Source organism: Rattus rattus, chromosome 3, assembly GCF_011064425.1.
Source record: "Rattus rattus isolate New Zealand chromosome 3, Rrattus_CSIRO_v1, whole genome shotgun sequence".
NCBI classification, from domain to species: domain Eukaryota; kingdom Metazoa; phylum Chordata; class Mammalia; order Rodentia; family Muridae; genus Rattus; species Rattus rattus.
The window spans coordinates 127,276,165-127,292,264 of record NC_046156.1 but is presented as its reverse complement, the minus strand read 5'-3'; the positions used below and the strand labels follow the sequence as shown (position 1 = coordinate 127,292,264).

The 16,100-nt window shown below is 44.7% G+C and overlaps 1 protein-coding gene across 1 annotated transcript in view; it reads right to left on the bottom strand.

Moving 5' to 3' along the window:
- Positions 1-3,974: 3,974 nt before the first annotated feature.
- Positions 3,975-16,100, bottom strand: part of Fndc3b (fibronectin type III domain containing 3B) — a 326,000-nt gene continuing 313,874 nt past the window's right edge. Inside the window, exons 24-26 of the mRNA XM_032898582.1 lie at positions 15,492-15,658; positions 12,861-12,988; positions 3,975-7,380 (exon numbers count right to left, since the gene is read on the bottom strand). Coding sequence (XP_032754473.1) covers positions 7,069-7,380; positions 12,861-12,988; positions 15,492-15,658 — 607 coding nt within the window. The 3' untranslated portion in view covers positions 3,975-7,068. The remainder of the gene's footprint in view (positions 7,381-12,860; positions 12,989-15,491; positions 15,659-16,100) is intronic.

Here is a 16,100-nt window from a genome sequence, read left to right as displayed (position 1 = left end):
ATCGTCATTGTAGGCTGTCCTTTTACTGTGATTTATCTTTTTAGTAACCATATCAAAAAGCAGTTGACTTTGACAAAACCCCCCAGTTACAGGCACTTATTTGTAGACTCCCAGTTCACGTAAGTTTCTGTTCTTAGGACAGCACCAGGCTAACCCTGCTATTGTATCTTGGTAGCAAGTTTTGAAATTAGGAGGTATAACTCTTCCAACTTCATTGTTCTTTTTCAAGATGCTTTTGGCTGCTTTGAGGTTCATGAATATCAAGAACGATGTTAAAATCAGATTGTCAATTTTCCACATGAACCTGGTATTCGCACAGGGATTGTGTTTGGACCAATTTGGAAAGTATCATCTTCATGTTTTTAGAATTTCTAACTTCCAAACAAAAATTTCCATTGCCATAAAGCCATAATCTTTCCCCCATTTTTTGGTGAAGAAGCCTTGTATTTCTTTTATTACCCTTACTACCAAGCACTTTATCTTTCACATTATTGTAAAAGGACTTCTTTCCTTAGCTTTGTATTTTTGCATGGCTTCTCACTAGCCTGGAGAAATGTAATCCTTGTCTATCAATATCACCTTGAAATCCTTGTACAACTTGTTTGACATTATATTTTTTGTACATTCTTTAAGATTTGCTATATTAAAAATCATGTTAACAGTAAATACTGTCCCTGTATCTCTCTCAGTCTGTAATATTTTTCCTTTTTTCCCCCTTCTTTTTTTGATGTTGCTGTGGGTTGAACTCCTGCGTGCTGACCTGTGCCTTTTACTTTATTTATTTATTTATATCATTTAATCACCTCTAGAATTCCCTGTCTAATGTTGAGTAGGAAGGACATCCTTGACTTTTTTGGTGGGGGGTGGGGGAGGAATGCTTTCAATTTTTCTCTCGTACCATGTTTGCTGTGGGTATTGCATGCTGTCAGATTGAGTATGAAAGTCTTTTATCTTGATATTTTTATTGTGAAATATTTGAAACTTTGTCAAATACTTATGTGCCTGTGGAGAGGATGACATTTTTCTTTTTTAAAGAAAATTATTTATTCTATTAATATAACATGGCTCTCCTGGGGAGATACAGGAAAAACAAAACAAAAAACCAAAAACCACCTATTTGCCCTGTGTTGACTAATCTTCATTGTCAAGTTGATGGGATTTAGAAGTCAAACCTCTGGGTATGTTTATGAGGGTGTTTCCAGAGAGCTTTAACTGTGCAAGGAAGACTTACCCTGACTATGGGCAGGACCATTTTGGGGGCTGGAGTCCCTGACTGCATAAAATGATAAAGTGAGCCGGACGCCTCATTCATCTCTCTCTCTGCATCCTGACTGCAGATGGAGAGTGACTGGCTGCCCCAGGCTCCCACCAGGCTCATGTCACTGCCTGCCCTCACTGCTACTAGGAATTTCCCTTCTTTGATGTGCACTGAAGTAAACCTGTCCCCCTTCCTTCCCTGAGTTGCTTCTGTTAAGAATTCGATCAGTGATGGGAACATAGTGATTCAATCAAGGCAAAACAATATGGGTTACATTAGAAAAATGTATGGACCATGTCACTGCTACATAACCTTTTCCTTGTCAAATCAGTTGAATTCAAGTCAACAAGCCTCTTGTGCCTCCTATTACCTGGCCATGTAACAAGTCATGTGCATGCTGCAGTTACCAGCAGACTCCGTGTCCTGCCCATTTGTACTCCTTCCCAGCTCTTAATGCACTTACAGTCTCATGACCTTGAATCTGCCCTTCCTGCCTACATCTCAAAAGTGAAAGTTGGCATCATAGAAATGCATCGTGATCTTTGCCCAGCTGCAGTTTTTAGTCTGCGTTAAGTCCAGGGTAAGATATCCTGAGAGGCTTGCTTAAAAGTGTCCTTTACAGGCATACTTACGGTGACTGGGAATGGGAAAGGGTAGGGAAGTGAGAGGTGTATAAATCTATTTGCAGCACAGGCCAGAGAGCTGAATATGGGCCTTAAGAAGTATGGAAGAAGCATCCATGAGCCTCTCTGCCTGCTTTATGCACTTACAGGGCAGAGCATAAGCTGCAGAAACTTCCAGGGGAAGGGGACACTGGAAGCAATTCTATGAGACCTTGCATTTCTAAAATGTCATCATCACACTTCATACTGTTGGGTTAGGGCGGGACATCTACAGTCTTGAAGTAACCATGCTCTACCGTTTAGTTTGCAGCGTGGTTCTGGGGACGTTTAAGCCACTCAGGTCTTCTCCCTCCATGTGGCCATATTTTCTGCATTGTTAGAGACTTCTCTAGCTCTAGAGTTTTGAAATTTCTGGATGCCACAGTATGATGGAAGTCTTCAGTCTCCACTGTGATGAAGACCTTGTGTCTCATTCTGGAAACTCATGTAAGAAGTCCCTTCCCTTTTGCTTCTTCTTCCTGGAGATTCTGAAATGTGTGGAATGTCCTGGTCTGATTCTTGTTCAATTTCTTGAGGTCTTTACTTTGAGCTCTCTTTCTCCCTCCTGAAAAATTTTAATTTCCAAGAACATTTTTCTTGTCTTGCAATTTATTTTCCCTGATGTTCATCTTTATTTTTCTCCTCTTTTTGGAGATAGTAATTTAGGTTTTCAGTCTTCTCCTTAACTGGTTCTTTGAATTGCTGTTTGGGGGGTTTGCCCATTCACGCAAGAGGATTCTTCCAAGTTGCCTTTGATTAAGATAGAGAATTAATGTGCAGACATGGATGGCAGCCGAAATGAGAATGAGGTGTCCTGTCCTAGTCACTCTGGAATCACCAGAGATCTTGAAAACCCACTGTTGCTCCAGTTATGTCTTAGTCTCTTACCTGTGAAAGCAGAGATAGAAAAGCTTCCTGGGCAATCATCATGCAGGTAAGACTTAAAAGCGCTGTGCCATTTTACTGAAGATCCGAGTCACTGCCCCATATGACTCTGCTCACCAGATTTCCTTTTGCATGACATCTTCCCTCTCAGCTCTGGATCAGAGTATTTAACTTCTGCCTCCTTAGGATACAGTCCTAGTTTTCACTGGTAAGGATGAAGTGGGGCAGTGTAAAGGGGGTGGAGGTGTTACATACTGAGCAGCTTTTAGCCCATTCTATTCTTCACTCGCACTTCCAGGGGGACACCCAGCTGTCAATATGTCAGGCTCCAGGACGTTCTGCATCAAGAATTCTGCACTTATTTTTCCATTGGTGTTCATTTTCCCTCTTAACAAAGAGGGATTCTGCACTCCCTGGTCAGGTTTCCAAAATTCTAGTGCCAATAACCTTTTTATTGACAGTTTCTGTTCTTACAACTAAAAAGAAGAAAGAAAAAAATAACTCCTTTACTGTATTTTCAGCAGTGTCAGGTCCATAATAGTTGATGCTTGTTCAAGTTGTCATTGTTCAGTCATGACACATAAGTAAGGCAAGTTCGAGTTACAAACAACTTTTGCACATGTACCTCTTCCCCGACCCAGGAGGCTGCATAACTAGTGAAACAATGTAACCTTAACAACAGTCCATCCTTGACGTTAGGAAGGCCAGGCTCTGTTCCTCTCCAGAGCACCTGAACTGTAGGTTCTTCTCTGTAGCCCTAGGAAGGAGAAGGGCAGTTTCCCACTGTCACTGCTACTGTTGAGTGAGATCCGGAGGAGGAAGGAGCTCAGGAGTTCATGCTGAGATTGGAAACAGCCAGTAATGGGTGGCAGAGGGGACCTACACTCCCATTTTCTGGAGGCAGATAAAATATTATGCTACTAACTACACTATACCGAGAGGCAGACTAGAGAAGTGGCTTGGAATTTGGGTTACTTTAACAGCATTGATGAGTTGTGGTGGGTGGTCCTGCATGATGTCAACCACCACGAGCCGAGTGACAGCATCATGTACTATGCCACCTGCCTGACCTCTCAAGATGTTTAAACTTAAACGTTCCAGAATGTTAGGTATGTAAGAGGTGCAACAATAAAAGCAATCCTATTCAAGGTTGAAGAAACCTACTTACGTCAGAAAGAATTAAAACATTTATTGGGCATAAATATATTACATATACACTACAGATACAGTTAGGTATTACATATAGCATAGTATTTGCAAAATCTATACATTAAAATTGATATGGCAGTTTTAATACAATGTATATGAAATAATCTAAAATTTACAAGACAGGAAACATATGATTATTTTTTTCTCCTAAAGTTGAAAAGCTTGGAATGTATGTCCAACAGTGAGGTAAAACATTTTGTCTTTCAATTTAAAGAATTGTGCAAGGATAACATTCAAACACATTCTATTAGGGCACTTGTCAAATTTGACACAAATACTGAACGACTGTAGCCAAAGAGACAGGGTCAGAAAATGCCAACATCTCAAGTGTGATAAGAATAAGGCAGATAATATGCAAAATAGCCTTTTAAAAAAGTTTTCTTTGTGAACATTTTCTTTGAGGACAGAGGGCAGTTTGCTTCAGGTGACTGGAATTTCTTGTGTCAGGGATGCAGTTGATGTACGGAGAGGCATCAGGGCATCAGAAAGCCATTCACTCATCTACGTACGGCAGAGGGCACAGAGAAGGCCAATAGAACACTTTATTGTATTGTTCCTTTGTAATGGCAATATATATATAGTTATATATCCATAGCACATATACAGATCTGTGATAGAGGAGAGTGCCACGTAGAGGAGTAATTTCCCGACCGAAGAGACTATAATGAATACCAAATAATGGAGAGCAATAGAATAAAGTGCTGTCTGCTCGTGTGTCACACGCTTCCGCTTCCTGCTGGTAACAGAGCATTGAAATCTCTGGAAATTAAAGAGATTTTGGCCTGAAGTATAATTTCCTTTACAACAATTCAATCAATTCAGGGAATTCTTTACAGCAGTAGTGCTGAAGTGTTTTTGTTTAAAAAAAAGACTCTCCCTGTGAATAGCTTTAAAAATTATTCCACTGAATTTGCCTTCACCCACTTGCGACCGTCTCAGGGAATGCAGATATGACGTCACGGTGGGTTGAACGACACACTTGGATGAAAGGAAGAGCTTCCGAAGGCCAGAGCTTTGGCAAAAATATATTTACCTTGATACCATCAGTGTACAAGTCTAATCACACAATTATCATAGTCAATAACAAAATACAGAACTCTAGTACATAGCTATATCAATATAGGCACGAAACAATGCATTGATCTTAGCACTCTTCCAGGAGATGAATATGGTTTCTGGGTACATGTAAACCTTTCAATCACTGATAATGGAATTTTTTTTTATTTTTTGGCATTTAATGAGTTAGATGGTCTTATCTTTAAAAACACAAGAAAATGTCAGAAAGCTAATACTAGCTACAGATGTTGCCAAGGAACTAAACTGACCTAAAATTACAAAAGTATAAAACACACAAAATATAACATGCTAGGAGGGCAAATTAGTACATAAGTACATTTAAAAAATTTACAATAAATAAAGATTGCACTGTAATTGGCATTTAAAGTACTGTATGCAGAATATAGTATAAATAAACCCAAAACACAATAATGTTGGTTTCCCCATGACTTTGGTATGGGAATATTATAAGCTAGTACAGGGTACTTACTGCATCATAGACAACACAGACCAAGCACAAAATAGCTATGATCAAGAAAAACCAAGGAGCAAAAATATACAGAACACCAGGAAGAGGGGCTCGGCTGTGTCTGCTGCACCCTTTTGGAATACAGTTGCACCTCCAACTCTTTAAGTGTCCCTGAGGTACTCGAACACTGTGGACTTGGTTGGGGGATCCAATGACTTTGGGTTAGAACTGATTACCTCATGACTCTAAGTGAATACACGAGAGTGGTTCTCCGCACTCACACAGCACCGGTGGGTCCAAGGCCTCGTAGCACTTACAGGTATCGAATCCCCATTTGATTTGATTTCTCATGCACGAGAAAACAGGCACAGAGAGGTCTCAAAGCAAATTAGTGACAGATCCAGGGAGAGAATCTAGTAGGCTAGTTGGCCCCCCAACACCCCATGCTCACAGCCAGTTACCACTCCCTCTCCACATGCAGCCAGATCAAGCCCCAGAAACAGAAGGACAAATGCAAATGGTTCCCTTGTGTGGGCTTCATCAGTCAGATTCTTACCCACTGCCACTCTAGTATCGTGGGCACTGAAATGCTGTATTGACCTTCATTCACGTCACTGACACCCCGAAGAACAGCCAAAGGCAAGTCTTTCAAATACCGTGGGCCAACATGTAAGGAGACAGCTCACAACTGCCATGAGCTCTCGTCACATAATTCCGGTCAGACATAACAGAATATAATAACTCTAGTGATTATATTAGAAGGAGTTATATACAAAGACAGACAGACAGGTTAAAGCAGCTCTTAAAGTAGCCAATGAGGAAACAACTAACTATTGCACAATGCCCTCTTAAAGTTACTGCTATGGACCAACGTGGAAGCCTACAATGCTCCATCATTTATAGGTGCACTTGGTTATGTGATTTCTTAGACAGGCAACTCATAGTGTTAAAATCGTAAGGGATACAGCGTAGGAAAATATTTCAGATTAGAGTACACGGCTTGACTTAGGTGAGCTAACAGTTACGAAACTGATGACGTAAGGATGGTCTAGGTGGCCTCCTCCGAAGGCACACTGTATGTTCTCATGTGACAATACTCTGATAACACCGGAACCCCAGCCCTGAACTACACACACTGTGATTCTGTTTACAGCTACAGATGACCAAGAAACGACCGTAGATATAAATTACAGAACTGCAACACACAAAAAGATCAAAGGCTTGCAAAAGGCATCCGTGGAAACAGACCAGAAGCATACTGGAGGCTGGAAAACTGGCCCTCGGTGTCTGCTGCTGGCCCGCTGCTTCCTTCTCTTCTTATTTATTCCTTTATTTATTATTAAAAAAATCCAGTTTAACCTCTTCCTAGTTTTGCATCTCAAATAGGTGCAGCCAAACACTGTTTCCCCTAGCTAACTGTGTAAAACAAGAGAAGTCTATAAATCAAAGAACGAGACAGCATAAAGAGGGAGGCTGAGTAAATGTGTATTAAATGTGCGGCATTCGGCGCATACCTCTGGTCGCTGGCTTTACTTCATCAGGAAGTACTGTAATATAAAGGCAAACAAGATGGACAGGGTTGCGAAGCCGAGCACAATGAGGGCGGCAAACTGTTCATCGGTAGGCATCATGCCCTTCATCTTGGCATCGTCCATGCCTCCCAGGTCCCCCGTAAGCATGACCTCACGCTGTTGTAACACGAAGGCCGCAGAGGGGCTGAAAGCGCCGCTGAGCTCCTGAGACGTGTCCACACAGCGGCGGCAGGCACACACGCGGAACCTGTAATCTGTGTTGCTCTGCAGGCCTGAGATTTGGAATGTGGCTTCTTCTCCCTTGTACACCTTCAGAGAAAGGAAAAGCCATAGATGAGAGACTCAACACCATAGCTGCTGCAGAGATGGTCACGTACACCTGGGGCCGTGTGCAGACTGGTTTAAACAAACCCCCAACAGCATCCGTGTTGTATGGAATCACCCTTTGAACTTAATTTGAGCAAAGTAAAATCCAATGACGGGACTTTGCCAGAAGTGGATGTAGCTACTGTGTTAAGCAGTACAGAGACAGAGGCCTAGTGCGAATAGATCTCTGCTTTCATCTTCACAACAAAGTAACACTTTAAGCTGAAGGAGTAACTGCTGATGTCGGTAATAACACAAACAGGTCCCCTTTTATACATACAACTGGCTAACAGGCACACCTAATCTGACACTGTGACATTACTAATGAAGTTCACGCTCAAGAACCATGCATTCAAGTTACAAAACAATCCCTAAAACCACTGTCCCCCACCCTCATAATGTATTAAGAAAGTTTATGATTTATGGTGCACCCTACTCTTGGCTGTCCTGGACTTCTGGACTACTGTCTCAACACATGTTTAACTTACACATGCATACGGCCACAGTCAGGGGGTGGGGGTGGGGTGGTAAGCATCACTTTGGCCTCAGGTCTGCAACTTGCTTTGCCTGTGGTCTGTTCACACTTCCCTCCCTAGCTGCCCCGGGGGGAGGGAGGGGAGGAGAGAGAGAGAGAGAGAGAGAGAGAGAGAGAGAGAGAGAGAGAGAGAGAGAGAGAGAGAGAGAGAGAGAGAGAGAGATAGATTGAGATTATTCTCTCATGCTCTCATGGTTTGCTCAGGACTCTGTACTATAGTAATTGGACACTTGGATTTCTCCCAGTTATGAGTTTGTATATTAGGGGGCCATGGACATTTTTATGCAGACCTCCGAGGTCCTAAGCTTTCATCTTTTAGGGCAACTCTACCACCCACTGGGAAGACTAAAGCCCTGTAGTCAGGGCAGCCAGCCAGAGACCTGAGCCAGCCCTCGGTGTGCTGGCCCCTCCCTCCACTAGGTACCACACAGCCTTTACTGTCTCAGTTCCTGCAGGGGCACAGATGGCATCTCCCACCAAAGGCCCTCTGTATCTTTTTATGTGCGGCTATGGCATTTTCAGACCCGTGTTGTGCAGAGAACATGCCTTCTGCTCTGATTTGTAGGCTCTCTCTAGAACCCCATCTAAGTCTTCTGGTAGATGTATGTGCTATGAAAATTCAGTCTCCCATAGTTTTGTGTTTTGCTCACGTGAAGACCCTTTGATGCAGCTCAACTTATTAAAATCTCAGCATTGAAGTCAGGTGTGGTAGCATACACCTTTAACCCCAGCAACCCAGGAGGCAGAGGCAGGGGGCGAGTGGAGCTCTGTGAGTTTGAGGCCAGTCTTATCTATACAGCCAGGTCCAGACACCAGATTTACAGCGATAGGCTGTCTCACAAGCCAAAACCCAAACCAAAACCCACACAACCACCAACCAAAACCAGCACAAATGCAGCTGACTCAGCTGTTTACTCTTCGTGTTCCATGAGTATAATGTTTTCTTCCATAAGGACCTGGGGTTCTGAGCTATGCCCCACCTCCTCGACCCCAATGTAGTCATGAAGAGGTTTACTGTGCTGGCTGCTCTTACGTCAGCTTGACACGAATGAGTTATCTCGATTGAGCAAATGCCTCCATAAGATCCAGCTGTAAGGCATTTTCTTAATGAGTGACTGACTTGGCACCCTCCATGGCCTCCGCATCAGCTCCTGCCTCCAGGTTCCTGCCCTGTGGGATGGTATCCTGTCTTCCTTTGGTGATGAACAGCAATATGGGAAGTGTAAGCCAAATAAACCCTTTCCTCCCTAACTTGCTTTTTAGTCACGGTGTTTCATCTCAGCAAAGAAACCCCAGCTAAGACACTATTACAGGGATCTGAAAATATCAGTTTACTTAGAAATGATCGTGCTAAACATTAACTGGGGCTAACAGGAGACTGAAGGGAGCTGAGCTTGACATTAGAAAATGTCAAGAAAACAATACATTAAAATTATATGAAAATCTATGGTTTGCAGAAGGGGGTAGGGCTGGGGGCTCGGGGGGTAGGTAGCTGTAACAAAAGCAACATCGGGGAGGACTGACTAAGGAGTGACTTATAAAGGGATGTTAGGGGACCCTTCCTGCGTGACCTTGTGTCTCCCACAATCTTCTTGAGGGACAACCACTTATTACTGGGACCGTTAGGTGATCTGGCATACAGCACTTGCACCAGGAAAAGCTCAAAGACACTGCTCTGGTGCTCGAATGTCTGAGGGCATCAACCACAGCAGTTCTTATGAGCTGCCAGAGAGCCGCCGGGGCCGGGGCAGTGCCTGTGCACGGTGATTTCCCAGGCTTTGAGACAGCACAGGGGTGCACTGCTAGTCAGGCCTCATAGCCCTTTGCCCTCCTTCATCTGACAGGGCCATTATGGGACGCTTCTCCTGCCTCAACTCAGTTTAAGAGGCCATGCTCCATTTAAGATTTTCTTATTGAAGTCACCAATCATAATATTGTAAAAATAAGTATATATGTGAAGATATATATTTCTTTTTTTGCCAAAGGTCATTTTTGTTCTTGATTTGGTGCTATATCTTAAACTCATTTTGAAATATTTATTCCAAACAGGAGGCCATAAAGTAATATTCAGATAACCAAGTGAGGAATCCAAGAGTCTTACTCCTGAGGAACAAGCCACATAGCTGAAATCCCATGAACAATAGCTTTTAGGGGAGGGGCGCTGAGCCCCGTGCATGCTGGACTGCTGTAGGCTTGCTTGAATACCCCCGCCCATGTTGCCGGCCCTGCCTTCACAGTCTAGCCACTTACTTCCCCTCAGGACTGGATGGGCTCCAGGCCAAGATGTGACAATCTGAGTTGCCAGGTCGGCAAACTGAATTAATTCTCCCAAATCCTAGGAGCACGGGAGGCAGGTGTGTCTTCAGACATCCTATGGCTCAGGTGTGAGCGTGCTAACCTGTGGGCCTCTCGTGTGGGGGGATCAGTGAATTCCTGTGCTAAGTGGATGAGGCCCAGCAAGGACACTGGGAATACACTGCCGATCTCTTTCTAGGGTGGACTCCTCCCTCTCAACGGGACTGGGGACAGTGCTGATAGTTGAGATGCCTCCATAACAGAGCAATCATGAGTGCCCCTGAGCCAGGGCCTAGGTCTGCACTCCAGGAAATCGAGCATGGATTTGTTCATGGGAAATTCTAAGCAGTCTGTTATGTAAGAGTTTTTCTTCAGGAGACACTAAAAGGGAACTATAAACTTAAAAATTAGCAAAATAAATGACCCCATTGAAAGATTTTGTGCCAGTCTCAGAAAAGTAGCCCTGCATCCCTGAAGCCCTACCATTCGGACCCTGGGATTAGCCCTGATGTGGTGGTGTGAGCTGGGCACTCAGGGCCCTGGCTCTGCACAGGCTGCAGCATGGTAACAGTTGCTTCCCATTTGCTCTGGCTTTGCCGCTATGAAATCAGAGCCTGTTGCCTATTATCCCACACATTACCCAAATAGCCTTCATTCCCGGTCTCATGTCAGGACAAGAGAGGCAGTACTCAAAGCATTACATTCGACTCAATGCTTGCTGCACAGAGAAAGGAAAGGGAAGAAAAGAAAAACGACAGAACACCCCAGGCCCAGTACAAACTGTGCCTTATCAGCCGTGTCAGCTGTGGCTTCTCATATGCTACTCCTGTCCTTACCCGTTTCTTGGTAAATGTGGGAAATATGTGGAATCTCTGTTTATGAAACCTGCCCTAGAATGTTCTGTTCTTGATAATAAACAACTGTCTATATAGCCATTTATGGTAGGAAAATGATCTAGAGCAAATATGATTCTATCGGTACTTAGTACTTCTGTATCCATGGATCTAAATATGTAGCATTAACCAGTGGTTCAAAGGCTGCTCTGATAAAATCAGACGTACTGTGTGGCTTAGTCCTCATTCTGACACTGGTGGACACCTGCAGAAACTGGGCTCATCTTGCTGCCCCTGCCTCTGTGAGGCAGCACTCACTTTGAGAAGCAGAACATTTTTCCAAGAACAGGTGGAAAAGCAGAGTACATGGAACAAAAGGTTTTAAAAACACAGCGATGAACACGTGGTGGGTGTCCTACTGAGAAATGAACCACTGCTAAGTATCCAATGAGAAAGCAAGCCATTTCCTGGCCCGCCCACCACTGTGGACCAGGCTGAGGCCTACAGCTGCGTCCAGCCGAGCACTGGCTCCTGGAATGACTGAGTCTGAGGGTAACGGGATCAGAATGAGGCAGGAATGTGACGGAGCCAGGGCCTTTGTTCCCTTGCCACCAGAATGGTGGAGGCTTCGGTGATGTCACCTGCTCACGGGAATCAATAACTGGCAGATGTCAGACTGATGATCAAGGTTTTGCAAGATGTGATTAATATAATCCATTCATTATCTGATGCTCTTATTAAGAAAATATATCAAAATATCCAGTAGCTTCTTGATATCTTAGGCATATTTTGTTTACAAGTATTTAAAAAATTATTACATAAACACCAGCAAGAAATTTGAATAAACTGAATCAGATTTTCTTCTTCTGTGTGTATATGAAGACTCAAAGGCTAAAAGCAGCAACCTTTACCAACAATGCCAACGTTTTCCAGCACAGGGGACACTGGTCTGCACCCTTATGAGTTCAGTATAAATGGATTATGAGGGGTGCCAAGCGACAGGCCGCGCTTTCCTGATGGAATAAAGCCTTGTGTCCTGATTTCACCGAGCAGTTGATACATGTCCCAGCGGACCTCACGAAAGCCCGACAGTCTCTGGACCCATTATAGTCAGTAACCTGATAGGGAGTTTCCCCAGAAGAAATAAAGATTTGAGATGTGTGAAAATGGTTAAAACCAAATCCATCGTTGGCTGTATGAGGATGGTGTCTTCTCTTGAGTAACTTTAACTGTGAGCTTGACACATGGATGACCACGTCATCAGGAGCCTGAATCCCCATCCACCCATCTCAAACCTGGATCTACACTCTAACAGGTCTGCAGCCGACACGTATGTACACTAAAGGGTGATACACAGGGCTTCTGAGTCCCTGGCCTCAGGGCCTGTTGGTTACCTCCCTTATCCCCCAATGCCCACTGTCGCTTCTGTAACAAAGGCAGAGAGGACACAGGACTTGGTGGCTAGGCTAAGAGGCCTTCTTCTCTGGAGTCACTTCCTTTTTCAATCATACAAAGACGACACAGGCAGATTTTACACCATTAAACACAAATACACCACCTGAAACTCTTTACAAGTTTATGCTTGGGAACTGAAACGCCAGGAAGAACACCACCAGATAAGATAGGAAATGAGTGGAAATGATACGAGCTGGCTGACAGGCTGACTAGCTAACAAATACAGAGCTTACTCCATCACTCCATCATGGCAAGCAGCCAGCCTGATGCTGGGGAGTTGCACACAGGCAGACACTGATCCTTACCTGCTTGTATTCAGATTCTCTTCCAACCAACACCTGCAGAACGTAGTTCACAGGGTCGCCCTTCATTGGTGGTACCGTCTCCCAGAAGATTTCACAGGAGTTTCCTTCCAACTGCGTCACTCGAGGTGCTGCAAGACAAAACCACACACTCACTCAGAATTCAAAGTCTCACCTCAGCAGTCTGTGCCTAACACTTTTGTGAGGCCCAGGGAGAGTGTGATGGTGCTTATGCCCGGCCTGAGAGGGAACTTTACTGATCCAGCTTCCTGCTAACCCTGCTCAGTAACCATCAAGAAAGGACCAGAAAACCCATTTATCCCATCCATGGCTCATCTCCCCACTAGCTCATCAATAAACAGGCAGCCTGGGTCAAGCTCGCTCATAACCCGCCCACCCACCACCCATCCACCTGCCCACCACCCATCCACCATCCATCCATCCATCCATCCACCCACCCATCCACCCACCCATCCATCCACCACCCACCCATCCATCCACCACCCATCCCCCCCCATCCATCCACCCATCCACCCACCCATCCATCCACCCACCCATCCACCCACCCACCCACCCATCCATCCATCCATCCATCCATCCATCCATCCATCCATCCATCCATCCATCCATCCATCCATCCATCTCCTAAGGCTACTGATCACCTTCTACAAGGGTTAGGGCACTTTCCATATACTACGTACTTTCTGGGTGTGGAAATAAAGATCAAGTCTGTTTCTAAGGACGCTAAGGCAGTGGTAAAAGGAGAAAAGAACACATTACAGGGTTGGCAGGGGAGGAAACTGAGCATGTGACTAACACAGGAGGCTCCAAGACCCTGACAACAGGCAGCACCAAGGGTTTAAAAATGTCATTCTGCGTTGCTATCTTAGTTTACTCATCTATTGGCTCTGTCTCTTATATTTGAAGCTAAAGTGCTCTGTAGTAAGGGACTTAAAATCAATTCCCTGCCCCTGTGTGTGGGCTGGAGATCAAACCTGTGCTAGGCAAGCACTCTACCAGTGAGCTACATCCTGGCCTTAAAATGCTGCATATTTTAAGAAGGAATTTCTCACGGCTTATGTCCTATTTACAGCCTAGAGCAAGACCTCCTATTTTTCTGTTTTGTAAACAGAATGTCAATTTCCTCTTTCCCAACCCACTTCTACTTTAATTTTTAATCATATGCAGTATTTTTTAAAGGCAGTCATTTCTACTTGCCATTGTGTAAGACATGACATTATTTCCAAAAAATAAAAACTTTTTTTTAGAAGAGCCTATATAGGAATTACTCTGCTGAAACTACAAGCAATTTACGGAAAACTAAATAAGGAATCTCAGCAGACTAAGCAGATCTGCAGCCAAGGCAGCAATTTCCTGAGTTTTCTGAGGAAGAGCCTGGTCACGGGATGTACGCAGACCCTGCCCCCATGAGGCCAAGTACTATGGAATCCCTGTGCTATTCAAGCCTCTGCAGAGTGACTCTGGCTAAGGATCTCTCTGAGAGGCAAACTTAGCTCTCCCAACGTCTGACAGACTCTAGGCTGGCAGCAACAGCCTGCAGAACACTTGCTAGGTGCCCCTTCTCCCCAGTAAGGCACAGCACACTCAGGTTCTGTCTTTTGTAAAGCCCGGAGGTAAGGTGTACCCAAGGGCTGGACACTTACTGCTAAAATGGCACAGGTCACACAGAGAAGCAGCTAAGACACCGGTGGGGCAGGGGAGCAGGGTGAAGATACAGGTCTTCAGGTAGCCCTGGAACAAGCTACACCAAACCTGGCAGGTCCGGAGACGGACAGGACCTATGCTTTGGTGGCCCCTTACTTCCTGTAATTGACACTATGCTTTGGACATGGGGGCTTCAACTACTTCATATGAAAGCTGTAGGGTAAACACAGAGGACCTTAGCAGCCCCCTGGTCCAACACACACACACACACACACACACACACACACACACACACACACACACACAGAGCCACTCAGGAGCACACGTGCAAGCTTCGGCTCCTGTCACTATCAGCCCTACCATGCATGTATGCCACCCACCTGTCCTAACTCTGACTGTAGACATGGCAGGCTTAGAGGGCTGGCCTCAGCAAGAGTGGCTCTGGCTACCGTCTTTGATTTAGATATTTGTCGCTCTGAGGCTTCTGCACAACCCAATTCCTCCCAGAGAATAAACCTGGAAGCCTTGAAAACTACAGGAGGGACATGGACAGTTGCTGCCATGGGTGTCCAACGGCATCCCCCACAGGGCAGGGCTGATGCTGCCTGAACTGCCCTCCCACTCCCAGACCTTTAGGGAAGGAGACATGGGATCCAATTTTTGGCAGTCTCTCTTAAGCTAGCCCCCACTCTCTGCTAACACAGATGCTCACATCAGCTCCTTTGTCTATTATATTTGGGGATGAGAATATCTCATTACTGTATTTTTTTGCAATAATCTTTTATAAAGAATACAATAGCCCATATCCAGATAACCTACTACCCAGCTTTCTTTTTTGAGAAATTTTGATTTCATCTTGCTTATTAGAAATATGAGGATGCATTTATGGTGAGAACTGAGTCTCCTCCTTGTAGACATAGTGTGTCTCCACTCTCCCTGGGCTGTGCAGCGAGATCTGCTTCTACACACCTTTGAGGGTGGGGGGGACACTTTTGGTTGTACTGAAGGTGTAGGTGTCTGAGAAAGGCCCCTCCCCTGCCTCGCTGGTTGCCTGGATCCTGAAGGAGTAGCAGGTAAACTCTGTCAGTCTCTGGACCTTGTAGGTGTGGCTGGGTCCTCGGTAGATTGAGATAAACCTAGAGAGAAAGGAGCAGAGTGCATCAGCCATCTGAGTTTCTCTGGGTGATAAACTGTGGTGCAAGCTCGAGGAAGGACCAGGGCTACCTCGATGAGGGCTTCCTGCCACCTGAAGCACCCAGGTGCTGTGTAATGTTTAACGTTCAAGGAAACACACAGGGTGGCGCGGGAAGAGTGAGAATGAAGTCTTAGACACATTAGTGGTTTGGATTTTTATTCACAATAAAAACAGAATTTTCAAGTGTTTCATTATGGTTAGTGGTAACTCACCTTCCATCCATTATGTGTTTGGCAATGAGGTTACTGTTCACTGGGCACTGGAGAAATTAGATGCCTACTTACTCAGTTTCCAAATAACGGAAGTTTAGAGAGTCTTTAACTGCTGACCTTTATAGGGCCTCACAGACTCTTTCCCTAAGTTGGCAAAAAGACATCTTTGAT